General features: G+C 46.0%; 1 protein-coding gene across 5 annotated transcripts; it reads left to right on the top strand.

Annotated features, from left to right (window-relative positions):
* The first annotated feature begins 63 nt into the window (after positions 1 to 63).
* On the top strand, positions 64 to 27,406 carry LOC6543857 (protein bric-a-brac 2). 5 transcript variants are annotated; one of them, XM_015158076.2, is made up of 5 exons: positions 64 to 413; positions 2,828 to 4,681; positions 23,999 to 24,077; positions 24,148 to 24,575; positions 24,973 to 27,406. In XM_015158076.2, the coding sequence occupies exons 2-5, from the start codon at positions 2,939 to 2,941 to the stop codon at positions 25,942 to 25,944; spliced, it is 3,222 nt and encodes a 1,073-aa protein (XP_015013562.1). In that variant the 5' UTR covers positions 64 to 413; positions 2,828 to 2,938; the 3' UTR covers positions 25,945 to 27,406. The 5 variants fall into 5 exon arrangements, with proteins under 5 accessions (XP_015013562.1, XP_026832193.1, XP_015013563.1 ...); XM_026976392.1 differs by having other exon boundaries at positions 24,970 to 27,406; XM_015158077.2 differs by having other exon boundaries at positions 24,145 to 24,575.
* Positions 27,407 to 27,943: the final 537 nt, after the last annotated feature.

Raw genomic sequence — 27,943 nt, 5'->3', positions numbered from 1 at the left:
ATTCGCCGCGAGAGAGCGGGCAGCGCAGTCGGCGTCGGCAGAGCGGCGTCGAGTTTCATTCAATTTTTTGAAATTCAGTTCGTTTATCTGTGAGATTCAGTTCGTATCTGACTTTCGGCGTGAGTGGAGTGCAGCGTTTGTTTGAACGGCCACTGAAAGCCAGCAACAACAACAATAATATCGACGACAACAACAACAAAAACAGCAGCGGCAGCAAAGACAGCAAAGCAAAAGCAACAACCAGTGACGTGCAACAACGACAAGCAGAACAGCATGTGTTGCATGCAGTGAACAAAACAAACAGAACATAAACACAAGTATTCTGTATTCTGTTTTCTGTATTCTTTTAATATTTAATAAAACAAGAAAGTGAACTAGAAGTGAAGCCATCGAGTGAATACCAGACGAAAAGTGTATGTGTGCGTTGATTATTATATTAATTATGGTGCTTTATTTATGACAAATGACTGGGCTGCAATGAAAATCGATTTTGTACCTCGACCATGTACTATTCTACATAAGTTATCCAGTGGAAATGCCCTCCAAGCCCCCCCTTTCCCCACCATCCCCCCCTCGCACATTTTCCGCGCATTTTCCTTGGCGCTACCAAAGAAATTGTAATTTATTAATTTATAACACAAGCCACCCAGCGAAAAGGTCGTAAAAAGCAATGTTGCTTGGTCGTTTTCGGGCGCCCAGGAAAATTAAGAAGAAAACCCACTCGAAGGAGCAACTTTTCCAACAGCTCCCGCTTTTCCGAGTGGGTGGCACGCGCCAAAAACAGTTTGTAAACATTTTCCACACAGCAAGCGAAACACGAGAAAATCCAGACTGTAATTTATTACTGGCTGCATAAATAATAAATAAGCGTTAATAAATAAATACAATATGCAATATATATATATGTATGTGTCTGAGCGCCCGCACACCACCACCCCCTCGTTTCTCCCCGTGTATTTGTGTTCGTTTGTGTGTGCGAGCCCACTTTAAGGACCCAAAACCTCGAGACTGAATTAAATAAATAAATACAGAAATAATAAATAAATAAAGTGCCCAGCATGCCTGCTGTATTTTTTTGTTGCTGCCAACAGCTGCGCTGGCTATAAATAATTAAACGAAAATAATATATTACGAGGAAGCAGGAAAAAGTGTGGAAAGGCAAGAAATCAGGGAGTTTTCAGATTGAAGTTGTAGCATTTGAGTCAGATACTTGTTAGCAGTTAGCATTTTATCGAGTAAAATCAGATTTCAGTATTATTAATTTCTAATATTAATAAAAAAAGTTAATTTTGTGTTTCCCGTTTGCTTTCACAACCACAGAGAAACTGACAATAATAGCAAAACATAATTTCGGATTTGTTTAAAGCCAGGTTTTAGTAATAAATAAGTGAAAATCTTGAATAATCATAAAATCAGCTTTGAAGTGTCGACTTTCGAGATGTGCGAATCTTCAGCATTTGGCAATTTACTTATTTATTTATTTGAGGCCGAGTTCTTCGCAGGAATCATCAAATTTAATGCGAGCAGCCACGATAAAAGCAACAAACATGAATAAATAAGGGGAATAACAAAAGGCAGAGCGCGGCCATAACAATAAACCAAAAGTTGGCAAAAGCAGCGGAGCAGGAGCGATTTCTCCTCACAGCCAACTCCTCCACTTGGCCAACTCTGAGCTCCTCAGCTCCTCAGCTCCCCAGCTGTTTAGCTCCCTCGACTATGGGTCTCCGGATACGTATCCGTATCCGTATCCGGATCCAGAACAACAATAAAATAAACAAAAATAATAACCGTCGACGGCGCCGAGGCGCTGCGGCCGCAAGATTTAATTGGAATGGAATAATAATAAACATAAAAAGTAGCAAGAAGAAGTATTATAATAACAATAATAATAAATATAATTAAATTTCATGGCGGCAGCAACTTTCCACCCCGACAAACCCGACCAACGACCCAAGCGAACCGAGCCCCGCCAGCACAAACACACATAAATTAAAATTATACAAAATATTTAAATAAATATAATTACTTTGGGACCGCCAACCCACCCTCACCCGAGCTCTGCCATAAATAATAATATTTAATTAAATATAAATCTATAGACGGCCGCTGTGCGCATGCAAGTACGAGTATATCCAGAGACAACAATACAAAATAAGCAATAATCGCGCACACAATTACAAAGCCACTCCACATAGCCGCTATATGCACACATATAAATATAAATATACATTTATATATATATTTGTATATACATATGTATATGCCTGTGGATATGTGCATGTAGATGAGAGCGTATAAATACAACAACGAGCGGCGGAGACTACGAATAATTGCAGCTCAGTAATATAAATTAAGCCAAATTAAACATAAATAAATGTGTGCTTAGCTTTTAGCTAATAAAGCACATTTCTGGCCTGGGCGTGCCAGTGGGTGGTGGGCGTTGGGCGTTGGGCGGTGGAGGGGGCGGTTCGGGGGGTGGCTGGCAAATACTAAACATAAATTAATAGAAATTCATGGAAATTTCGAGTCGCAGGGAGAAGGGGCAAGATTAATAGGCTTATTTAATAGAGATATGACTAAGAGCAAATGCGCCCGCTGATTCAGCTTGATATGGATGAAACACTTGCCAAGATATTATCGTTTTAGATCAATATAGACAATATAGGCAGTATAGACAGAATAATGTGGCAGGCGAGTTAAAGCCATATTATAGCAGCATTCTCTTTGATTGGCAGTAAAATGTCTTATTCCGAGCCGATTGAAACATATTAAATGTGTAGCATTTGATGGCTTTCCCAGAATCATGTGAGTTTTCCCTCTTTTCCAGCTCTGAACTGCTCCCAGGAAAAGTTCTCGTTAAGCCCCCGAAAATGTGTTAGAAGACCCGCGGAAAACCTGCAAAACAATCGACAACAAGGAAAAACTCTATACCAGCACCATGGACATGACCAAACAGATTGCGGACTTTGAAATAAAGTCGGAACTGATCGGCGAAATGGATCAGTTCGAGCCGAGTGACTACACGATGGCGCCACCGGAAGAGCCCACGATTGTGAATGAGGCTCACCTGGAGCACCTGGAGGAGCCGAACAAAAAGTACTCCCCCGAAAGGGAAGTGGAAGCCGCTCTGGAGGATCCCAGTGAGGTGGTGGGTCAAGCGGACACAGATGCTGAGGCTGGTGGAGAAGTGAAGTCACCAGAGAACGACTTGGAAGCGGAGCCGGTGAAGGCCAAGGAGAGTCTGATGAACGACCAAGCTCTGACTCCGCCACCACGACCGCTGACCTCCAGTGAAGTGGTGGGTCTGCGGGATCCCGAACACACCGAGCTGCGCATGCGCCTGGAGGCCAAGAAGTCGCGCTCTCTACCAGTTTCCCCACAGCCCCAACAAAGTCTTAAGCTAGCCGGCTCGGCGCTCTTCGAATTCGGCCAGCGATCCTCTCCGGTGGAGGCCAAGATCAAAACCAATCCCGAGGCGACGAAGGCGCCCAGGCGCAAAATAGTTCCTCCCACTGGCGAAGGGGACAACCAGCAGTTCTGCCTGAGGTGGAATAACTACCAGTCCAACCTGACCAATGTCTTTGACGAGCTCCTGCAGAGCGAGTCCTTCGTGGACGTGACCCTGTCCTGCGAGGGCCACTCGATCAAGGCCCACAAGATGGTGCTATCCGCCTGCTCGCCCTACTTCCAGGCCCTGTTCTACGACAATCCCTGCCAGCACCCCATTATCATTATGCGGGACGTCAGCTGGTCCGACCTGAAGGCCCTGGTGGAGTTCATGTACAAGGGGGAGATCAACGTGTGCCAGGACCAGATAAATCCGCTGCTCAAAGTGGCCGAAACCCTCAAGATCAGGGGCCTGGCGGAGGTCAGTGCGGGCAGGGGCGAGGGAGGCGCCTCCGCACTTCCCATGTCCGCCTACGAGGATGAGGAGGAGGAGGAGGAACTGGCCTCGGCCACTGCGATTCTGCGGCAGGAGGATGACGCAGATCCCGATGAGCAGATGAAGGCCAAGAGGCCCAGACTGCTGCCCGAAGGCGTCTTGGACTTGAACCAGCGCCAGAGGAAGAGATCCCGGGATGGCAGCTACGCCACACCGAGTCCCTCCCTGCAGGGCGCGGAGTCCGAGATCTCGGAGAGGGGCTCATCCGCCACGCCTGGCCAGAACCAGAGCCAACCCCTGGCCATGACCACCTCCACCATAGTGCGCAACCCCTTCGCCTCGCCCAATCCCCAGACCCTGGAGGGCAGGAACAGTGCTCTGAATGCGCCAGCAGGCCAGAGGAAGTCGCCAGCTCCAGCTGCGGCCCACAGCAATGGAAACAGCGGCGCCACCATGCACTCCCCACCCGGGGGCGTGGCCGTCCAGTCCGCCCTGCCGCCCCACATGGCCGCCATCGTGCCGCCGCCCACCTCCGCCATGCACCACCATGCCCAGCAACTGGCCGCCCAGCACCAGCTGGCCCACTCGCACGCCATGGCCAGCGCCTTGGCGGCCGCAGCCGCCGGAGCGGGCGCGGCGGGAGCGGGCGGCGCTGGAGCCGGCAGTGGCTCTGGGGCCAGTGCTCCGACTGGCGGAACGGGAGGGGCGGGCAGTGCAGCCGGCGCGGCGGTGGGTTCCCATCACGATGACATGGAGATCAAGCCAGAGATCGCCGAGATGATTCGCGAGGAAGAGCGGGTGAGTCAATAAATTACTTGCACCACACATTTTTATCCCACAAATGGAAACTTATAATAATAATGAGATCATATCGCTGCACTGCAAGATAGCCAGCGATCTTAGTCATTAGTAAAAAACGTAATTGCTTCAAAGAAATCACTAAAAAGATATTTCCCTGGAAGTGAAGAGATTTTTCCTGATTTTTCCCTTGACTCATATTTGGCACATTTCGCTATGAATTCCGCGGAAATAAGAGACCCTTCTGGTAGCGAGAGGAGAAGGCTAGGTAAATAATGGTGATCCAGAAGCACAGCCATTGTAAACATGGATACATGAAGTCATGAGCCGAGGCAGGTGATCAGTGATCGGAGATCGGTGTGACTAATCGTGGTGTTCTACTTGCATGCAAATAAATACATTGTCATTGATCTCAGCAACAAGCGAGTAACAGAAGCACGGCGACTTATGCTCATAAATATTGATAAGTAATGGGTACTACTCGTACATGCCATTCCCTCGCGCTTCGGATTACGTGTATCCAATGGATCTCTGGCATAGAAGCACAAGGTAGGGTGCCATTTCCTCGATCGGCTTCGGCTGACCCCCGGCGACCCTTTTCGCCATCGAAGGCTGAAAAAAGGCAGCCATTTAGCATAATGCGCATACGCCGCGTACGCCGCAGTGCAACTGGAACTCAGACAATCGCTCACTTAACATAGTTGGTTTTTAGTTCGCTGGGAAATGCATATTAACGAAATCTTTTGCATTCGCCCAGTCGCATTTGCCGCTGGGTTGCGTTGTTATTTCTATTAGATTGCAAATTAAAGCTGATTTACTATTTGTATAAGAAGCGGACCAGGGGTTAGGGCTGGTGAAGGGGGGCGAGGTGAAGGGGGGCGAGGTCGCGACATTAAGTGCGTCAGCGACTTGAAAAATAATTCAACAACATTTAATGCTAATGACGAAAATTGCACAATGCACGCATACAAATGAGCGGAGGAAAGGCAAAGAAAATCAACAAAATTATAAACAATTGGCAGAAATTGATGGCAAGGCAAACAAAAGTCGCACAAATATTTGATTTGTTCGTCTCGTGCATCTGATTCTCCATAATTGCAACTAATGCGCCTCCGATTTTCGCTCACTTTTGCACTTTGGATTCTGCATTCTTGTCTCCGCTTTTCCGATTTGTTGTTTTTTCCAGCGCTAGTCACTTATCACTTAATATTTGACATTGAGCATTATTCTTGAGCTGCTGCCACATTGTTGCACGTTACTTTTGCACGCCGCATGTTTGCACAAGCCATGCTAACGAATAACACATTTCTGTGGCTTGGTGGCAAGTAAATACCCCGCTTTGCTGTTTCAGTGTACCGCATTGATAGATATAGTTGCGTTATCGAGTCAGCTGCCTGCATAAATTAGGCATGGATGGATGTGCCCCTCCTGATTTCTCATATTATTCCCTGCTTTTTGCGCGCACAATTTACTGTTGCTTTGTTAATTTATTGAAATGAAATGAGAAATGAAATCAAGAAGAAATAGACGGCAGTAAAAGGGAGACTTATACAAGTGTATAAGTTGGCACACCATTTCCCCCGCCCCTGGAAAATCCACCAAAAACTCGACGACGTCACCGAGAAAAGCCAGCAGGATGCTGCGGCTGGGAGCCTGTTACTTAATAGAGTCCAACTTTTGCCTCAGTCAATGCCAAGAGTCTGCTCTCGCCGAGTTTCCCCACTTTCATTCACAGACCCCGCACTCGGAAAACTCTCGCACACACACAAACACACGCACACACACAGTGCAAGAGCGAAAGAGAGATGCGGAGACACACACGCAACATTGGGGAAACCCAGCAGTCAGAAAAAGTCGCAAGAAACTCAAAGTCTGGTGGGCTCCTCCTGCCCCGAAAACATTTTGTGCGAGTTCCTTGACTTTGGCTTTTCTTTTGTGCGTTTGCGATTTGTTTTTGCAAGAAAATTACACAAAATTGCCAAGTGCTGAAAGTTCTTTGACAGCCAAGGGCGCCGCCCCGCTCCCACTTTTCCGACTTTCCCCGCATTTCCCGCCTTTCCCGCATTTCCCAGTACGTCTTTGTCTACGGCGTTAGTCATAATTGCTCCATGTGTATCTCTGGCTTTCTGGGTTCATCCAGCTGGTGGTTGAGCTCCATGCCAAGCAGGTTGCTTGAACTCCGTTTCGGAAGCAGAGCAAGTGGCATGTATCTGGGGCTTTCTTCCATTTTGACCGTGTGAATCTCCGCCGCGGAGCCCCAAAATCTCCAACTTAAGCCAAATGTCACCGGCTGTTTCCTGTGCGGTCCGCAGCTCATTAGAGGTCTTTGATTGATTCGAACCGGTGTAGGGAAATAAATCAAATTTACGGGCTCACGTTTTACATAAACCTGCTGATCGCCGCTGATGGCCGGCCACCCCGAAGAAACAATGGGAAAATGTTTCCAGTGGTCTTATCTGGCGAAAGCCGGAGGTCTTCTGGCGGAGATTAAAGGATTTCGTAAGGCGGGCGGCACTTTGGAATTCAGTCGCCAGAATTATATGTGAATTCTATAATTTACGAGGCAATTTCGATAATTTCTTTAGTTTGTGAGCGGGCCATAAAGGTTGCAGCAATTGTTCTTGCTCAAAAGGTTATATAAAGGGAATTTTCGGTGCCCGGTGCCCGGTGCCCGGTGCTCGTTGGTCGTTGTGGAACACACTCGAAATAAATAAGTAATTTATTTTATGGCAGGCCCGAGCGGGCCATAAACCCACATAGATCTTATCGCCGGGCAAATAATACAATATAATCATAATAACAATTTGTAATCTTAAGTCGCGTCGATGCGAGCTCTTGGCTTTGGTAATTTCCTTGATAAGATTCCTCCAGCCAGCTTTTTCTAGCCTTTACTTCCAACTACCCTAGTTTGAATTCTCTCTGTATTGGCGCTACGCGATCAGTGCTCTTGTAGTTCTTATATTAAAGACTGATAAGCCGGCTGGAGGGGATTGGATGACTCGTGGACTGTGACGCAGTGACTCGCTGAATTTGGCCAAATCATCTTTGTATTTACAGGCCGACGGTGATTGTTTAAATAAAGAAAAAACGATTATAGTATACGGGACAATAGAATTTTTATAACACTATATATATGGGTTTTTTTCTATCATGGCCCAGGTCCGTGCACTTGCTGGTGGGTAATTATAGTGAAATATTTGGCTAATTGGCCGTGCAGTATAAGTTTGGTAACAGATTGGGTAGTTTATGGCGCAACACCTTTGGAATCTGATTTTTTATCGGCTTAGGTTTCCATATTAGTTTATAACTCAAACAGCGTGGCCTTTCTGATTAAAATTATGATCCTGCAACGTTCTGAACTTTCTGATTCTGAAACAAATTGGTTTGATGTTTAGAGCTAAAGCTTGGCAGCCCCTGAAAAGCTGGATGAGTTCCTTCTCCTGCCCATCCCATCCCACTCCAGTCCATTTCCATTTGCTTAATGTTCCAGCTGCGCTCCTTCGTTTGTTTTCCCCGCGTTAAGTTTTGTTATATTTCCATTTATTTGGCTGCCTTTTGTTACACTTTATTTATTTATTCCGCATTTATTGTGGGCTACAGACACACACTTTTCTGTCGTTAGTGCAGTCGCGACTGTTGTCTTTATGACGACTGTGATGACGATGATGATGATGAATGCGATGATGATTATTGCCGTAGCCTGTTTCAGTTTCTGTTGCCATTTCAGTTTCAGTTTGTGCTGCCTCGGTGTGTTTTCATTGTAGGAAAGACACAAGAAAATTATAGGTATCTGCCCTTATGGCGCTGCGCAGCGGAGCGAAACAATAAAATATAAAATAAAATATGTACGAGTCTGTTTACGCAATTACAAGCAGACAAACACAGCGCGACGGTCCCAGAGATACAATATTTATAACCGACAGATACGAGCTGTAGCTGCAGCTACAGATAGAGCCACAGATACGCAGATACATAGATACCAGCACAGATACGTGTGCATCTCGCAGATACTGCCACAATTAGGGGCACTCGCAAAGGGAGCGCAGATAACGGTGCAAATGAAAACCGAAATTAAAGAAAATTATCTCGCATCTGGCGGAGAAACTACCGCCGCCACAAATGGCATTATAATGTGTTATAATTCGACAGGGCCTACACAGAGAAGTGAAAATGTGTCATTGTCATGGTGCAATGATTGATATTGTGAGGCTGAATAATATCGCAGTACAAGTGCAATACTGCTGGATTCAATTACTGTGAATTCAAATAGCTCGCTTCCAATAGTATTTCTGCCTGTCCCAAAAGTGTGAGCTCTTTTCCACACTTTTCTCAAGTTTCCCACTATAAGTGCTCATCATTTTTTTTTATCCAGGATAATGACAAACGCGAATTACAGCAGTAAGTGCGTGGAAAAGGAAGGCGCACAGTAAACGCCCCTAATTTGGCAACCAACTAAAAAAAAAACTCTTTGCCATCGCATTCTGGCACTCGGGCCTAATGGTCCCGCTTGGCACCACCCACCCACCATTTCCAGCGTTTTCCAGCATTTTCCACCCACACCGCACCGCCCACTTGAAAAGTGAGTGCAACTGCAGTTTCTTCTTTATGCGAATGCAATTTGCTGGAAAGGTTCGATTGCCGCAACTGCACTCCATGCGGTTTTCCTTTTTCCAGCCGCTTGAGCCCTTTTGTGCATCCTTTGGCAGGCGGATAATTCGGCGTGAAATTAGCCAGCAAAGTGAGCGAAATCGAGTGGGTTTTCAGCTGGGGATTTTCCGACTCCAAGGGGGAAGTCCATCCATTCTGTGGTGTTTGTTTATCTCCACGGGTTGAGTCGCATCTGTAAACAGAAACAGCAACAGCAACAGCAACAGAAACAGATACAGATACAGAAACAGCGTTTGAGGAATGGGCCTTTGAAGTTGCCTTTCCTGCATTTGATTTGTTATTTTATTACTCTACGAATTTTAACACATCTGCTGGAAATGCATCTGTGAATTATTAAATGTATCTTGTATCTGGTATATGGTATCTTGTTCTGCTGCCAGCGACGAACACATGTAAACGGAATGTTCTTTACCATCTCCATCTTCTCCTCTCGCGCGCACATCAATATTTATTACTTTGTGTACATTTGCCGTAGAACAAATTCTTTTTCATTTATTTATTTTCCCTCTGCACTGCATTTCTTAATTTAGCCATTCCTCCTCTTCATCCGCTTCGTTTGTGTTTTACTCCCTTCTGCTCCTCCTCTTGTTCCTCTTCCTCTTCAAACGACTGCAATTGTTCTTTTTTTGTTGCACCCCCGCTCCGCCGGCGGAGAAGTGAACAAAGAAGGTCAGAAAAGGGGGTGAGGATCTTCCCAAATCGAATCATACGATAGACACAAAAAGATACTTTTAAAACGATACTTTCAATCTTGAAATCTGAAATATCTTATATACTTGTTGATATTATAAAAGGAAATAAATTGAATGCATTTTTACATCTGTGCTTACATCACTTTTTCAATTTTATTATTTCACACATGCATCCTAATCTTGTGAAGTATTTTTCTCAGTGCTTACTTTTCCTTACATGTGCACTTCTTCCCTTTTTTCTGTGGCGTGTAATTATTACGATTGGATATATAATTTGTAAGGAGAACATATGTTTCCATTTTAGTTTTTATGTTACTTTTGAGCTGCTCTGGCCGGCTGCAGTTATTTATGCACTTTATTAGTTGTATATGGCTTGGTTTTCTGTGGTGGAAGTGGGGTGTTATTATTTGAATGCTCCATAAGTCAGTGGGAACTGTTTGGAATGCCATTGAAAGCTGATTCTCTAATAGCTGAGCTCTCGGCGGATGGCAGACGGCAGATGGCTTTCAATCTATCTGCGCGGCCCTAGGTCCGCCAGATATATCCCGACAGCGGATGCATCCGCCAGATACAGCCAGCACACGCTGCAGCACCTGAGCTCAAAAATGCAAATGCAAACGTCGTCTTTTCCAGGTAAACAGCGACTCAGAAACTATCGCATTTACAATATTTGCTCAACGAATACATTTTCCACTCAATATTTATTTAACGGCAAACAGAAACGTCAACAGAAGATGTGCTTAAACAAAAGATAAACGCTAAGTTCGTCGTCGACCACGCCCTGTGCCTTGTAGCTGCCTCTCGTATCTTGTATCTGATGGATGCGGATGCGAAGTGAGATGCGAGTGGCTGCGGTTGTCCAATTGACACCATTTACTCCTCGGCGCGGATTCTGCGGTGGCTTCTGTCTCCTGCTGCCACTGCGATGTTGCATGTTGCTGCGGGGATGTTGCTACTGCCGCTGATGCTGCTGCTGCTGCTGCTGTTGCTGCTGTTGCTGCTGGTGGTGAGATGTTGCCGCCGTGGCGTTGACAGGCCGCAAGCCGCAGTTGCGCCCAGCGTCTCAGCCAGTTGTCAGCGGGCCACGCACTTTTTGGTGTCACTGTACGAGTCTATTTGTCTGCCAGAAGCAACAGATGCAGCTACACTGAGCGAAAGGCTCGAGCAACGAGAGCTGCAGTATATCTGGGGCGCTTTTCACTGCGACACATGTTGGTTCACATTCATTATTCATGCTTTTGCAATGCTTGCATAGGTAGAAGCTGAACCTAGGCAGTATTTTCTGACTGTGTACAACCTCTTTAGAGACAACGGCAGCCGTCGCATTAATTCTTAAGCAATATTTATAGTTGTATTTTGTCAAATATTTGCACAGTTTGTTCTGCGCGCTGGCAAAGACATTTATCAAGAGTCTGCAAATGCAACTTGCAGTTGCAACTGCAGCAGTTGCAGTTGCATTTGCATCTGTAGCTGCATCTGTATCTGCTAATTGCCACTAGTTTCGCAGCCGTTCTCATCGCCGTTTCGGCGTTCATTCATTATATTGTCGCCTCGAGTTGTCTTTTTCATCTGTGTGAGGTCAAATTTACTTTATTAATTACAACCGCAGCAGCGGCAACCGGCAGCAATAAATTTAAATGAGTCGCAAATGTGTGCCGCTCATTTCGGAAAACACACGACAAAAATTGGAAACTAAATGCTGGCTAATTTTTTAAATTGCCCCGCTTGGGGAACCGAAAACGCTGCTACTCATCCTACACTCGTACATGCATACTATATAGACGGTATTAGTATATTTATTTACTCGCCTTATTCCTGGAATACCTACTTATTTTCCGCGCTCGCCATAATTAATTAAATATTTTCATAGCCCGGTGTGTTTGCCTACTTTATAATGGGCCGAGCAAAACTAAATAAATTTCGCGCCGAGCTATAATTAAATTTATGTGGCTGAGTCACTTTCGTGTGCGATGAATGGACGCCAACTTGGTCAATGGTCCATGTTCTATGTTCTTGTCTTGTCGAAGTCAAAGTTGGGTCTCTATTCCATGTATTCCATTTATGCCATTTGTGCCATTTATTCCACTTATTATATGTATATTAATTTATTGAAGTGCTGCACAATGCCAGCGGGGAAAACGCCGAGTCAGCGGATTGTAATTTAGCAATTCCCACAGATCTCAATGCATTTCTGCCGGTGATTAATTGCCGTGCTTATTATTATTCATTTCTGTGTGGCTGCTCTAAAATCTCAACTATTTTTCTGACATTTACTTGAGGCATTTGCCATTATTCGCCCCCTCACCCTCACCCTCACCCACCGCACAGCACAGAGTTTGTATTTTATTTCAAATACTTTCTGGCTGCCGAACAGGTCTTTGAACTGTTTTCGCATGTGCGCCAGATACAAGATACAAAACACAAGATACTTGGCTTTTGTTGTGTGTTTCTTGGCTTGGTTGGCTGTTTGGGGAACTTATGGCAACGAGCATAATTACTCGAAATTAAATTCTAAATTTATAGTTTGCATTAAGGCATTAAGGGAATGACTAAGAGACAGCTCGGAGCCGTTGTGGGTGCGACTTTTGTGTTTTTCGCCTTTACATTTAACATTTTCTCGTTTGCAAATGATGCTGCGGCTGATTCATGTCACCAGATTATAATGAAATTGGTTTATTAGTGATAATTCGGGCTGTTTGCTGGGTTTGCTGGGGAGTGGCCTTCCTTGCTCAGGAGCCGTATGACTCAGGCCGTGAATTATGATATAATAAATTTGTCGGATAAAGTGCGAATGGAATTGAGTTCGATCCGGGTTTGCACTCATCTGGTATGCGGAAGAGAAACCATTTTCAGCTAGATAATCAGTTCGAATGGCTCGGCTACCAAACTTGTGATTATTGTTACCCGAAAGGCTTCTAATTAGGCACCTGGGCAGCCGTCTTGCATGTAATTAGCCATAAATTGTAATTAATACGCTGGTGAATTGTAAAAAGTTCAATTGAATCCAACAATTAAGTGTGGCAACGGCAAACTAATAAATACATATATAAATTACACGACTGTTCCGCGGAACAGGCGCTCATGTCAATCGAAAGCCAACGCCTGCCATGGTCATTAAAACTGCCACTCCCCCTTTGGATGCCGCCCCTTAAAATTATAAAAAAAGGAAAATAACACAGAAAGAATACAATATACTTAATCGCATATGCATAAAGCGAAGACAAAGGAACGACAATCCTCGCTGTAATTACACAGAAATTTAAATAATAATAAAAAGTGGGAAAACTTTTACGTTGATGACTCCCGCGCTGGCAAGCCGGCAATTAAAATATAAAATGTTAAAGAAAAAAATCCAAAGCGAGTGGAGGAGTTGGCAGGGGGTGGGGGAGGAGGAGGGGTAGGCGGAGTGGGATACAATAAAATATGATCGTGTAATTTTTTATAGTTTTAATTAATGGCTTTTCTTAGAGAGCCCACCCTCCTCCCCGACCATCACACATCGCACATCGCATGTATTTCCCATTTCCATTCGCCTCGAATGTGTTTCTGTATTTTCGTCGGTCAGCTGGGCCACATTCGTAATTATATAGTTTTATTGTAAGCCACAAGGTATTTTTCACCTTTGTCATCGTGACGATGGCGTTTTCAGTTCGCTGGCATTTCCCTTAGCCATTTCCCGCTTTCCCGCTTTCCCGCTTTCCCAAGCCCGCTTCCCGCATTTCCATTTGCAGGGCGGTGCAGCGGAAATGAATGAAAAGTCGTTTCTATATGCTTTACAATCGCCTTTAAAGCATAACAAATCCCCAATACACCAGTTCGCAATTGAGATTTATGTAGCAATCGAGCATTGCCTCGCATCGGATCGGATCGCATTCAAATCTTTATTTATAGCCACCGAAAGTGGCGTTATTAATAATATTTATTTAAATGGTTACTTTATTAATCAAAGCTCTGTTACACGTGCGTTCTGATTTTGTATCTTCTTTTGTGCGAATCCGTTGGCGTTGCTGTTGTTTTGCGCTTTTTAGCAGCTCGTTTTTTGTCGCTTTGTGTGTTTATTTGCATTAATTATTAATTTGCTCGTTTGGCAGTTTGGCAGTTTGCGCATGCGCAAATGTTATAAAAACGCTGGGGAAAAATAACAAAAAGAATCGAGACACGGCGTCGAAATGTTTGAATTTCATTTTAATACATTTCGCCCGTGGCCAGCGATCTTGGAATTTTATTTTATTTTGCTTTTTTTTCACATTTATTAGTGACTATCGGGCGGCGTGTGGCGGCTGTCGAGTGAAAAATCAAACACTAGCAGGGCTGAATAGCTGAAAAATAGCTATCGCATCTGATGGATTCGCTCTAGGAACTATTTACGATTAAAGACTCAAAAACGGCTCTTTTGGGCAGCTAATTATACAACTCTCCGGGGGCCAGCGACCTAATGAGCCCCAAAAAACGAAAACCGAAAAAAAAGAAAGAACGAGCTCCTCAGCCAAGACAACATCATCATTTAAAAGGCTAAATGAAAGCATTTCAATTGTCTGCACGAAAGCCCCTCGGAAAATAATGTAGCTGAACAATAGTTGGAGTTCCGAACCCTGACGGCTTAACCCTTGTTTGCCCCACTCTTTTTGGGGTTTGGGGGCCGCGTGACGCGACAATAATAAACGCACACACAGCCTCATGCATTCATCGCAATAATAAAATAACAAATGTGTATACAAAATGTGTTTCGTTGTACGAAATATCAGAGAACCTCCCAGAAGCCATCATAATAAAATCCATCTTGGCCAGCTGGCTACATCATAAACTCATGGATGTACAGATACACCAAACTTGTGGATGGCGCATTTATTAATCAAAACTATCTTGTTTGTTATTGCCATTGCCATTGCCATTGAGCGCGGCATATTTCTCGTCAATTTTAACTAATAAAATTTAATTTATTTAAATTCCCAACGCTCACATAGGCCCACATAAAATCAAATCACAAACATTGTCAGATGAGCCCACAAAAATAAATACTCGCACAAAAAGTAGGGAAACAAGCGAATATCTCTCAATACAAATGAAAAGAAAAACACAAATTCGACTAATTTATGCCCAATGGCCGAAAAAGACATCATAAAATGGCAGCACAAAAGTTTCTTGTGAAACAAAGTGATAAACCCAGTCGATCGCAGTCTTGGACTATTGCTTACCCAGTAATCTGGCGGAAGTGTCGCCTAATCCGCCTGCCAACAGGTGGTCCAAAATGCCCAGCCCGGGGTTAATGGGTAGTCAGAGCAAATTACACAGATTTAAAAATAATAAAACTAAAACGTGTCTGCATAAATTAATTAATAAGTCAATTTCGAATGTGAATGTGGCAGTCAAACGAAGACGAAGACAAAGATATAAAGATATAAAGATACTGAGATACAGCTGAGCAGAAAAGATACACAGATACTCCGATAAATTTAAATATATTACTGGAAGCTGCGAACTGCAGATAAGTAAGAGTTCCCATTCCCATTCGATTTATTCGGCCAAGCGGATGAACTGAACGTGGAGAATGCCCTGTAGAAAGGTAACTGCCTCCGCCCCCGAGCACCAACTAAGGGTTAAGCTGCTGGATCCGAAAGCTCGAGTTTATAAGCAACTTTTTATGCATTATTCTTTTTATCGCTTTTACAGCCAACTTAACTGCCGGCCGCCTTTGACGCTTTCATTGTCTGTCATTTGCGTGCCGTAAAAACACACAACTTTATACGGAAAATAAACGTAAGACATCTTGCCAAGTGGCAAGTGGCAAGTGGCAATGGGAAAAACAAAAGGCAGGCGAATTGGAATCGGGAAACTTCCTGGGCTCCATTTGAATTTTCTATTCACTAACCAACCGCACATAAATAAAGAAAACTTTTAGTGGGCCGCGGCAGCATCCGAAATTTCCGCTCGCCGGGCGGCGACTCATTAAAAGTAAATAAAAAATCAGATACTAAAAACAATCGAGGAGCGTTTTGGGCGCTTGTTGAAAAAACGATGCTAAATAAATAAAAATATATAAATACACATCAAAACGCAAATAAAACGGATATTCAAAGAGCAAACATCGAAGGCGCGACTGCTAAAATGCTCGGCCACGCATTTCGACAATGGGGGTCGTGTAAATTTCTAAAGCCAACTATGCCGCCTGCCACGCCCCCAAACGGGAGGCATACTTGGAAAATCTGCTGGTGCACTCAAAGAAATATTTTACATTCTTTTTTAAATTTAATATAGTGCCTTGAAGACGTGGCAACAGAAATATGAAAGTGTTTAGTTTAGATACTTGCATTCCTGCACATAAGTGAATAATCCAGGCCGCATCCGGTGAATTATTTCTCCCGGTGCAATCGAAAGTTTTACGTTCGGATTCGCGTCCAGTTTGATTTATTTCTGCCAGCGAGGCCAAAAATAAATACCGCAAATAAATAAAAATCTAGTTTGGCAGTTATTTATTTTATTAATTTGCGCTGCGCGTGTTGCCTTCGAAAAATGCTGCTTCTTTTGGCTGCCGCCTTTGGAAATGATTCACTTATTAAAATACACTGGCGTTTAATATTTATTTCGAGCGTTTATGTAATGCCCGTTTTATTATTTCATTTGGGCAGCGCTGCCTTCCTTGCGAGCAAATTCATTTCACAACAATGTGGCCGCTGCCGTTTTGTTTATAATTAAACGCAGAAAGCGTATTTCTTAATTATTTATTTTATTGTTGTTTATTTTTAAATGGGCTACAGACAATTTCCTGCACTTCAAGCGAAACAAATAAAAGTGACGCAGCTTTTTGCGATCCGAACACTACTTTGGCTTTCCTCCATTCCCCTTTTCCTCCGAAAAGCAATTGAAAAGCCAATCCGAGAAATGCGAGTGGGCATTATTAGAGTTGAGCAATGATTATACATCAGCATACACACTCGTACACATACCAATTTTCCTCGCAGCGGATAATCACGACGTTCCGTGCGATGGAAAAGAGTGTCCCTGGATATCTGCTAGCTGCAAATGCTCCTGGCATTTGCCGGCTGATCCAACAAAGGATGCACCGACTTAAGCCTGTGTGCTAAGCCCGAGTCAAAGCCACCGCTTCTGACGGACGATTGGATTCTCCGGCATCTCCGGAGTGGAGAGCCGATCCGCTAATTGCCAGAGGTCCTAATGCAAGTTTAATCCGTGTGTGCTGCGAATTATTTTCGCCGTCCGCAGACTGCAATTGCAAATCAATTGCAACTGCACTCTCAGCTGCTCCTTGTTTGCCTGCGTGTCTGTGTATTTACATATGTAATGGTCTCGAGTGCACGCACACACACACACACACCCACTTAGTCCTCGACTATTATAATTATCTTGAGCAGACAGCGCTCGACTAAATCAATATTATGGCTGACTAATAAAGGTGTTGCCCGCACACTCGCTGCTGCACGGATTTGGATACAGAATTGAATATGAAAACAATCGCCGCAGCGCCAGTTGCAGATACATTTGCAGGCACGATTCCAGATCCAGATACGCATACGGATACAGATACAGCTGCAGGTACGAACACAGATGCGGATACAAGTGCATTTGCAGTGGACGAGCGTTTGACAGGTCGGCGGGAAAGGGCATTAGAAATAAGTTGGAATAATATAAATGGAGAGGAGTAAGCTGCACTGCCAGAAAATAGGGCTAAAAAATGTATCTTAATAAAAGCATTTATGCTTCCGCTGCCTCTGAGCATCAATTGTAAATCAAATATTTATTACAACTTTGTTTATATGCCTTTTATATGCACTTAGTGCATTAGCTGTGCAGCCCAATGCCTCATGAAAGATTTAGAAGTCCTGGCTGGACTTCTGTCCACTGGACCCTAATGAGGCCCCACTCCGATTGGTTTCTATGCCTGATTTGTATTAATTACACGTACCGCCGGAACCCTGGCCGTCCGTAGGCCCCACTCTCTGGCAGCCCCAATTGGGGGATCGTAGAAAAAAACAATCAAATATGCATTTTAAAAGTTGCCCGACTTTGGACTCGCAGCTCCTGTGCTCCTGTGCTCCAGTGCTCCACTCGCCCCGCTTCCAGCTGAGCTCAGTTTCGTTCTGGAGCGATCCGACGCGACTCGACTCGACTCTGCTCCCCCATGGCCTGCAACTCAAACAGCAGCCAAAGCCCAGACCAAACCATATTTGTCTAACCTGGGCCCCCCACACACACCCACACACACACACATGGAGGGGGTTTCGGGGGTCCACGGGCCTCTATTTGCCCAGGACCCCGGTGCCCGAGTGCATGCTGCGCTCTGTTTTTAGACAGTGGGCGGCGCAGCGCCTCTCTGCTATTCAAAAAATTTAATGGCATTTTAAATAAGAAATTACACAGGCCGTGCATATTTCATAAGACTTCGTATGCGCCGGCGATGTTCGACGCGGCTCAGAGTTCGGAGAGCAGGAAAAGCCGGGGGGATGCGGAGCTGGAGGTGCCCGACTCCCCAAAGTATCAAATGGAAAAACTGCGGCCCAAAAGCAAAGAAAAGCGTGCCACGGCTGCAAAATAGTTGCAGTTTTGCGCCTCAAAGCAAAGGCAGCTGGTCAAGTGATCGACGAGGAAATACTCAGTGCCGCTTGTCTTCCGCAATTTCAAATATGTCAATTATGAACACTTATAAAGGGTGTTTAAGTTGGGCAGGCGTAAATGGTATTCATTTTCACAAACCTATGGCTTGAGACAAGCCATCCATCTACCCTCATAATCATCATCATAGCCCGTCATACCCCACATACCTCGCACAGTAATGGCGGAATGTTAGCTGTAATTCTAGCTTTATATGGCCGAATGGCGAGTTGCGAGGTTGCAAAAGTTGTGCTACCTTTTTGCATAGCTTTGCGCTCATTTAATATTTATGTCTCTCTAAATATTAAATATTATTTCAAGGCTTTGCAGTGCGTTTCAGGAAACCGCCCCCACCCCCACCCTTTTGGCCGTTTTGCAGCATTTCAGATGCATTTGCAGTGGCAGTTGCCGCAGCTTTGGCCCGAAGCCATTCGATTGAGAAACGAAAGCGTAGCATACATTCGAGCGCTTGACCGGAGCGGGTTTTTCGCTTCCTGGCTTTTCTTTTTATTTAAACTTGCGAGATTTGCGCGCCCATGAATAATTACCCAGCCAGAGTCTTTCTTCTCCGACTTCTGATGATGGCAGAGGCGTGTTTTCCGCTTTTCCGCTTTCCGCTCTAGTCTGCCAGCTTATACAAGTTTAATATTTAATGACTGTGTGCAGCCGTTTTAACACTTTGTAGACTTTCCCCTCGGCCGCCCCGCCGCTCTGCTCCAGTGAAAGCGCGCTTTCAATCAGCTCAAAGGACACGCAAGGCTCCAAGTCCAGTCGCAGGTCATTACTTTACATCCATTACATCCAGCCAGAAAACAATGCGCAGGCTGCGGGCCGTGTAGCCATAGCCTCATTATCCGCCATGCTAAAAACAATAAATTACTATTTGCAAGAGGTTAATTTTTACCCGACTGGCAGTTGCCAGTTGCCAACAGAAATTACATGAGCAACGACTGCAGCGCTCACAATTGCTCGACAACTGCACAACCATAACAATGTTGGCCAAAGCTCAAGTAAATACGGCAAAAGCCAGGGTCGAGCTGAGCCCAGAAATGCCAGCCCACAAGGAGCAGGTCCTTGGAAATGGCCGTGCAAATGTTCCCGCTGCCCAAAGTGAATGTGCAAATGCAGCTTATGTGATTCAAAAGCAGGGAAATGAGTATATCTTCAAAGTATTGATGGCCATCGTGTCACGCCGGCAGCTCTGGCAGCAAAAGGGGTTTTTGCAAAGTCCGAGTTCGCAGGACAGCCGAGCAAGACAACTTTTGGGGAGGGGTCAGCGAGGGGCAGGGGGGTCGAAGGGTGCCTCGGATCGCGGCATTTTCGAGTTGGAGGGTCCGCAAGAAGTCGGCGGCCCATTTGAATGTTTTATAGCCGTTTCTGTTGCTGTTTTGCTGCTTTGCTGCCAGTTGGCAGTTGCCGGTTGGCAGTTGGCTAGTCAGTCGGCAACTTGACACACCTCAATGCACGTTGCACTCAACACTTGGCGTATAATTATTTATTACATTTAAATTATTGTTGCCATTGTTGTGGGACCAGGGGTGGGGGCTCGAAGTGGCAGCGAGCTTCATGCACTCGCACTTGGCTTTTATGATTGCTACAATTATTGTGGCCCTGCAATTCCTTGGACTTGCAATTGTTTATTGTTGCTTGGCCCTCTTGCATTTCATTATACTCCCATATGTATTATATTCCGCTATGTATGTGTGCGTGCAAAGAAACCAGATACCGTACCCAAGAAGTATCTATGTACAGATACACACACACACACAGTAGCTTTCCCCGCCCCGCGAACTGTGTTTTCCACATTATTCGCATGAATAATGCATTGGGCCAATATGCATATTTTATGTGAAATTCGTGCAATAAAATACTATTAAATATTTAGTTGCCGCCGCCGCCGCCGCCGCCGCCGCCGCCGCCGCCGTCGACGTTTTTGCTTTTGTCTTGCGGCAGGCGGCAAGGAGCCAAGAAACCTGAGCGCTGGGTGTCCTGTTTTTCGCGGTCATTAGAAATTCGGGGGCAGGGAAAAGGGATTTATAAAAATGCAAATCGATGCGCGGATCCGCGATGAAAAGTGTCAGTCCGTTGGACCGATAATTGTAGTCGCCGGGGTCTTTGCTCTTAAATGAATTATTTGTGGCGTCTTAGAAACGTAATGAATGGCACATCGGGCAAACAGCAGGACAGGAAAAAGGTGCGGCTACACCGGGAAAAATACCACGCCAAAAGCACATAATGCCATGTAGAATCCTTGAAAGTGTTTCAGGTAATACATTGCAAATAGAAGGACCCATTTTGGTGATAATTTCCATCGGGGCGGAAGCAACAGACAATGTGGCCAAGGTTGCCGGGAAATGGCTGCCACAGTGGGCGGAAAAGTGGGCGGAACAGGGGTGGCATGCGTGCGAGTGGCTGGGAAACACAGATAAGTGAATGAACGAGAACTACTACGCCAGAGTGGCGGCCAAAAAGAGAGTGGCGATGCGGAAGTGCGGAAAAGCGAGAGCTAGAGAGAGAAAGCTAGTTGGCAGTAGTAATAGTGAAGGCTAAAAGCGACCAGGCGCCCAGCAAAAGTAAAAGCTGCCCCACAAAGCGGCGAGGAAAGCGCACAGTTCCTGCTAGTGGGGCTGCCAAGGGTTAAGGCAGCGCGGGGGAAGGGGGAGGCGGGGGTCTTGTGGTAAGCAAGTTGCAGACAAGAGAAATAACAAACTTGAGACGCCACCACGGTGGAACACGAATCGAAAATGAATAATAAATAAAGTGTTATATAATATAAGAAATATACACGGCAAAAACGGCAGGAGGAGCGCTACAGCAAAAGTTGTAAGGAAGGCAGGGGGTGGGTGGGTGGTGGGGGCTAGGGATAAAGGACATGGCCGGGATGCGGGGAAAGTGGTGTAGTTTTAGTGCTTTTCCAGCGGGCGGGGGCGGGGGCGATTGCTGAGTTTATGTGCGCGCTTGAAAAATAAAATTAAAATTGCATTAGAATCCAAGGAGTATTACAGCCGCGGGAAGGGGCGCGGTGCAGGGGGGAGGGGGGGGGGGGGGGGGGGGGGGGGGGGTGGTGGGTTGCCCGCGATGTAGTGAAAACTTGAAGGCTGTTGAAAGGCGTGGTGGGGTGGGGGCGTGGAAGGGGTTAGTCTATGCATTCGGATTGATGGCAATGCGAGTGTGAGGGCGTGTTATAAATTTATATTTTATTGCCAACAGACACACACAAAGTTATAGGAATTCATATATACCACATATATACCACATATATATTTGTTTGTATATAGTGAGATCTCCGAGTGTGGGTGCAAATAAAAAAGTATTGAAAGCGTTGGGGCACGAAAAATATTTTCTTGGGGCACAACAAAAATCAATAAATTTTTATAGAAATTTGTAGCAGCGGAAAAGTTAATTAAATAAATTATTATGTGAATGGGGCGTGCACACGATGAGTAATTGGCAAGAGGAAGAAGAAGACGAGGCAGTAGAAGCAGAAGAAGCAGCACAAGCAGTGGCAAGAAGAAGCAGCAGCGGCAGCAGCGCCGCAAATTAAATTAAATGAGTTGAAAGAAAGTTGAATGCGCGCACACTTCAAATTTGTTTTTGTTGCGCCAGTGGCGCCAAGAAGGGGGTTGGGGCTTTTGAGGGGCGTAGATGGGAGGGGGAATGCCATTTGTTGTCGCCAGCCAAGGGGAATTGGAAATTTAATTAATTAAACATTTTCGAGCCAAGCTCGTAATATTTTATTATATGAGTTGCATGAATGGCTGGCTGACAGGGGTTGATTAATACCCGCCAAATGCCGCAGAAGGCAGCTTTGCGATCCATACATTGTAAGAAAATATTAGATTATTGCGCAACAATATAATTACACTTTGGCTGTCTGAGGGGATTTTGCATAATAATGGAGTAAGGAACACATACAATTACTTTTGAAATCCGATAAGTTCGTATCCACTTCTATTATAGTAGTTAGGGAATATCTAAGAGCAAGAGCTGCGGAGCTGTAACCGCCACACTTTCACACTGACCGCCATAAGTCACCTCACACCCTGGGAAAACGGTGGCGTCATTAACAAAGTGTTTTACATAAAATAGCATTTTTAACGCCATTTTGTTGGCGGCACGGCCGCATTTGTTACACTTACGGCCACGGCGAACTGCCAGTGAAAATGTAAAAACGCTTCCGACTTTTCAATTTCAATTATTCATACGTTTTATGACCTTTTCCTTGGCAGGCGGACTGAGCGAGAGGCAGAGTTTTCCAGTTTAGTGTGCGGTGTTCGGTTCGCTTCTTCGGCGCCTACTCCTCAAATATTTAAGACTTGCATTATATGTTCTCTTTATGCGCTGCATTTTTTCCACCGCTTTATTTTGTACTTCATCTTTTCCTACCTACATATGTACATCCACGTGTACGTATATATAGTTTTTCTGCGCTGCCCATGCTCGCTGCACATAATTTGTATTACGCCCCTGCATATAAAATGCATGGCTACGTGCGCGGAGGGGGCGTGGCCAGCCACTGGCCAACTGCTGGCCAACTGCTGGCCAACTGGCAAGCCGGCAAGCTGGCCAAAAGGAAGGCTTTATGGCCAGAGCCTCAGTTTCGGAGGCACGAAACGTGCATCAATTTAACTTTTCCTATGCCGCCGCGGCCCGAACGCCAGAGCAGAAAAAAAGCAAAAAAGCAAAAAAGCAGCGAAATAAAATGGGGATTCTCTTCATTTGGACTTTAGTTTTGGCCTTAGTTGAGGGCCAGCTCCCGCTTAACCCCTAGATGGCCAGCGCTTGCTGCGGCGGCCACTGATTAGTGCGGCCCAAAGGGTTAAAGGCGGGCTCAATTAAGCGGACCAGCGTATTCGCCTGAATTCCTAATAACAGCAATAAATAAATGGCTTTTTGTGCATTCCGCTAGGTGAAGCCTTTTGGCCGTAAAAAGCCGCCAAGACAATGGGGTCGGGATGGCCCCACTTTGTATACTAATTTGCCTTCGATGGCTGCGGCTACTTCTCCCCACAACTCCTTTTGCATACGGAAATGCCTCCACTGCCTCCACATTTATGGCAATCATAAACTTTTACGGCCAGCCGCAATTCGTGTGCAAATGTCACAGGGCCCAAAGTGAGCCGAAGTGGAAAAAACTAGCGATTCGGCTGGCTTTTCCCTGCCGACGCGAAAGATACAAGCCGCTGCCATGCAAAGTTGGCTAATTATTTAAAGGTACCAAGAAGGAAATGTAAGAGGTTATGGCTGTGGAATATGTTTCTATTGCAACTTATTATGCAACTTCCTTTCTACATTCAAAAGGCAGTGGAAGCACCCGACTAACTCTTCACCATTGCATCCCTCTTTCCAGGCCAAGATGATCGAGAGTGGAGGCCACGGCGGCTGGATGGGAGCGGCAGCTGCGGCCACTGGAGCAGCTTCTGTGGCGGGTAAGTTCCAGCTCTGAGCCGATTGCATTTCAGCCATTTCACAATGTCCGCGTGACGTGTCTTCCAGCAGACAGCTACCAGTACCAGCTGCAGTCCATGTGGCAAAAGTGCTGGAACACCAACCAGCAGAACCTGGTGCAGCAGCTGAGGTTCCGCGAGCGCGGCCCACTGAAGTCCTGGCGACCCGAGGCCATGGCCGAGGCCATCTTCAGTGTCCTGAAGGAGGGTCTCTCCCTGTCCCAGGCGGCCCGCAAGTTCGACATACCCTATCCCACCTTCGTCCTGTACGCCAACCGGGTGCACAACATGCTGGGTCCCTCGCTGGATGGCGGAGCTGATCCGCGGCCAAAGGCGCGCGGTCGTCCGCAGAGGATCCTGCTGGGCATGTGGCCGGAGGAGCTCATCCGCAGCGTCATCAAGGCGGTGGTGTTCCGGGACTATCGCGAGATCAAGGAGGACATGAGCGCCCACCAGTACGCCAATGGACAGGCCCATGGTGTAAGTACTTTTACTGCAAATATTATTAATATCATAGCTCAAATATGAGAAGAGATCAGGCTACTGATTGCAGTAGCGAATTTGCTGGGCAGACTTTTTATAAGACTATGAAATGCTGTTTGAATTAACTTCATAACAATAAACAATGCTCAATGGCAGGCATTAATAGCTGTATTTCAGCCAGGTGGAATTTGCTTCTGTGTAAACAAAAATGTTATTATATTATTTTAGAGGCGCCAAGGTCTGATGTCGATTTCTTATTGCCAGCAATTTATTGCTGATCCGATTTTAACCCACTATTTTGTTTATTCCTATCGTTTTCCCATTTCAATGCACATAGCTCCATCCGATTCTAACCCACTTCTTTCGCCTCTACCCTCTTGTCCGTTATTAGCAGACCTACATCGGAGGAGGCACCACCACGAATGGCTACCACAGTGCTGCGGCAGCCAAGCTGGCCGCCCAGAATGCTGCACTGGCTCCGCCGGACGCGGGCAGCCCGCTGAGTTCCATGACCGAGACCCTGCGCCGCCAGATCCTCTCGCAGCAGCAGCAGCAGCAACAGCAGCAGCAGCACCACCAACAGCAGCAGGCGCACCACCAGCAGCAGCCCTCGCACCACCAGCAGCAGTCGCCCCACGTCCAGTCCATGAACATGTACAAGTCGCCGGCCTATCTGCAGCGCTCCGAGATCGAAGATCAAGTGTCCGCCGCGGCGGCCGTGGCGGCGGCGGCGGCCAAGCACCAGCAGCAGGGGGAGCGGAGGGGCTCGGAGAACCTGCCCGACCTCAGTGCCCTGGGCCTGATGGGTCTGCCGGGCCTGAACGTGATGCCCTCCCGGGGATCCGGCGGCGGAAGTGGCGGCGCAGCGCCCAACAGTGCCGCTTCCTATGCCCGCGAGTTGTCCCGCGAACGGGAACGCGATCGGGAGCGCGAGCGGGAGAGGGAAAGGGAGCTGTCCCGCCAGTATGGCAGCCAGTCGCGGGGATCGAGTTCCGGTTCCGGGAGCGCCAAGTCCCTGAACGCCAGCCAAAGACCGGGCGCCGCCTCGCCCTACTCCGCCGTCCACTATGCCAAACATCAGGCGAGTGCCTACAACAAGCGCTTTCTGGAGAGCCTGCCCGCCGGCATCGACCTGGAGGCCTTCGCCAACGGACTGCTCCAGAAGTCGGTGAACAAGAGTCCGCGCTTCGAGGACTTCTTCCCGGGCCCCGCCCAGGACATGAGTGAGCTGTTTGCCAATCCGGATCCCAGTGCAGCTGCTGCGGCGGCGGCCGCCTATGCGCCTCCTGGCGCCATCCGGGAGTCCCCGCTGATGAAGATCAAGCTGGAGCAGCAGCACGCCACCGAACTGCCGCACGAGGATTGAATCCTGGGCGGGGGCGGTATCGGGGCAGACACAAGAGTGGGCTGGGGCAGTTATTAGGTAACCAAATAAACGAGGAGGGGTGCTAAGTAATCTTGGATAAGAGTAAGTAGCTATAATTTCGGGATAATTTCATGAAGCAGATACACGTGCATGTAGAATTACATGCAATTTTGTTTTGTGAAACATCTGCAAGAATAGGAAAGAAGTGTGCAGGAAGCCCAACAGCTCATGTAAAATGTGACTGATAAAATAAAGTACTCGCTATCTTATCAAGAAATAGTAAAACGGTTCAATAAAATGGAGCATTTCAATTTGATGACATCAATTTACGCCGTTAATACCAAGCATATGCGATTTATTTTCCCCAACAAATAGCCCAAACACTCCAAAGATTACTTGCCCCAGGAGTCTTGGCCCAAATCCAACAAACCACCCTCAGCCCAAAGGAAGAACACAATAGACCCAAACAAACATTTTGGACTGCTACTTGAACCCCAACGTTTTTAGTGTTTAGTGCTTAGTTGAAGTTGCTAACTGGTTTTTATGCCTAGGCTAGTTTTAGAGTGTATCGAGGAAGGTATAAAGTATTAACCTATTATTAAAGCACACCCCAAACACAGACACACACACACACACACACACACGCACACACAACCACACACACATACTTCGGAACTTTCCTGTAAGGATAGGATCTCGTACTTTGTCTTATTTATTTCGAGAGAACTCGTTGCGTTGATTGCCTTTTTTGCCACGCGAAAATAATAATAATAAATAGGATTACGATTAACAATAAACGTGAACGCGACCGTAAACATTAAAGTTGCGATTAGAGACTTGTGCATTTCTTAAATGTAGCTTAACCCTAGAATAGCCCTCAAATACAAAACACTGAATGTTGTCAAATCCGGTAATCACCACTTATACATGCATATATACCAGCATACATATACGCAATACTTTAGATACATAAACCCACACAGATAGAGGTGCATACCACGCACGTACATACATAAACTTATATTAATGGTATTTCCAAATGTACGAGTAACTGTAAATAATGTACAAATTTCCATAGCTTTAGGCTTCGACTTAATCTTAGACTTACCCCAAAAAGCCCTTCGCAGCACTTCTTCTATGGTAATCGTATTGTAAATGAACGAATGGGCAAACAACGCAGGCAGCATCACATTAAATTTGTGCTAATTTTATGTAAACAACCACACAGATACACAATACCAACGCACCCACGCACACTCGACTGTCAGATATGCGTATGTATGTGTATTGGTTGGGCTGCGTGGGTGAACTATTATTATAACTATTATTACGATTATTATTATTGCCTACCCCTAGAGATGCGCGAGGCATTCTTGAGTTTAGTTAAACCGTAAATTATACAACAATAAACAGAAAAGGAAAATAAAAATAAAAACGAATCGAAAAGCTAAATGTCAACTAACCACTTTTGATGTTTTATTTAGGGGGCAACGGACGGGGTTGCTGGGAAAATACGTGTACACACCATGCTTTCTTCAACTTCATTTGATTAGAAAGGTTATGGGCATAGGAGGCCATGAGTAGGACACTCTTTGCCCAATTCGTAATTGACATGAAGGGGAAAGAGTTCGCCTTCCTTCTTCGCTCTGGAAAATGCATTTCCCGCCAGCCAGCTGCTCGCCCCAATTCCGAAGACATAATTCCCTTAATGCCCCTCGAAGCAAGTGCAACTTGGGGCCGAACGACTCCGCAACAATGCCGTCTTCATCCCCTTCACACACACGCACACACACCGTGTCCACTCACACACACACACACAGGCTGCTTTCAAGGTCAAGTGGCAAGTGAAAGCGACGTCATGGGCGCCCTTTGTTGTTGCTGCCGTTGTCGGTGAAAGAAAACAATTACTTTGGCACTTAACAGCTTAACACATCACTTTGCACTTGATGCAAAACTCGGTCTGCTCGCAGGACTCATGACTCTGCTCCTCGCTCCTTGC

Source organism: Drosophila erecta, unplaced genomic scaffold (assembly GCF_003286155.1).
Source record: "Drosophila erecta strain 14021-0224.00,06,07 unplaced genomic scaffold, DereRS2 tig00000021-arrow-pilon, whole genome shotgun sequence".
Lineage (NCBI taxonomy): Eukaryota > Metazoa > Arthropoda > Insecta > Diptera > Drosophilidae > Drosophila > Drosophila erecta.
Note: the sequence above shows the minus strand (reverse complement) of the source record. Positions and strands in the feature narration are given on the sequence as shown.

What these genes read in the sequence shown, in the direction of transcription:
- LOC6543857 (XM_026976390.1), top strand. Translation starts at nt 2,939, where the DNA reads ATGGACATGACCAAACAGATTGCGGACTTTGAAATAAAGTCGGAACTG. An exon ending in TGATTCGCGAGGAAGAGCGG is followed by an intron (nt 4,682 to 23,998) that starts GTGAGTCAATAA and finishes CCCTCTTTCCAG; the next exon opens with GCCAAGATGATCGAGAGTGG. An exon ending in CCAATGGACAGGCCCATGGT is followed by an intron (nt 24,576 to 24,969) that starts GTAAGTACTTTT and finishes GTCCGTTATTAG; the next exon opens with CAGACCTACATCGGAGGAGG.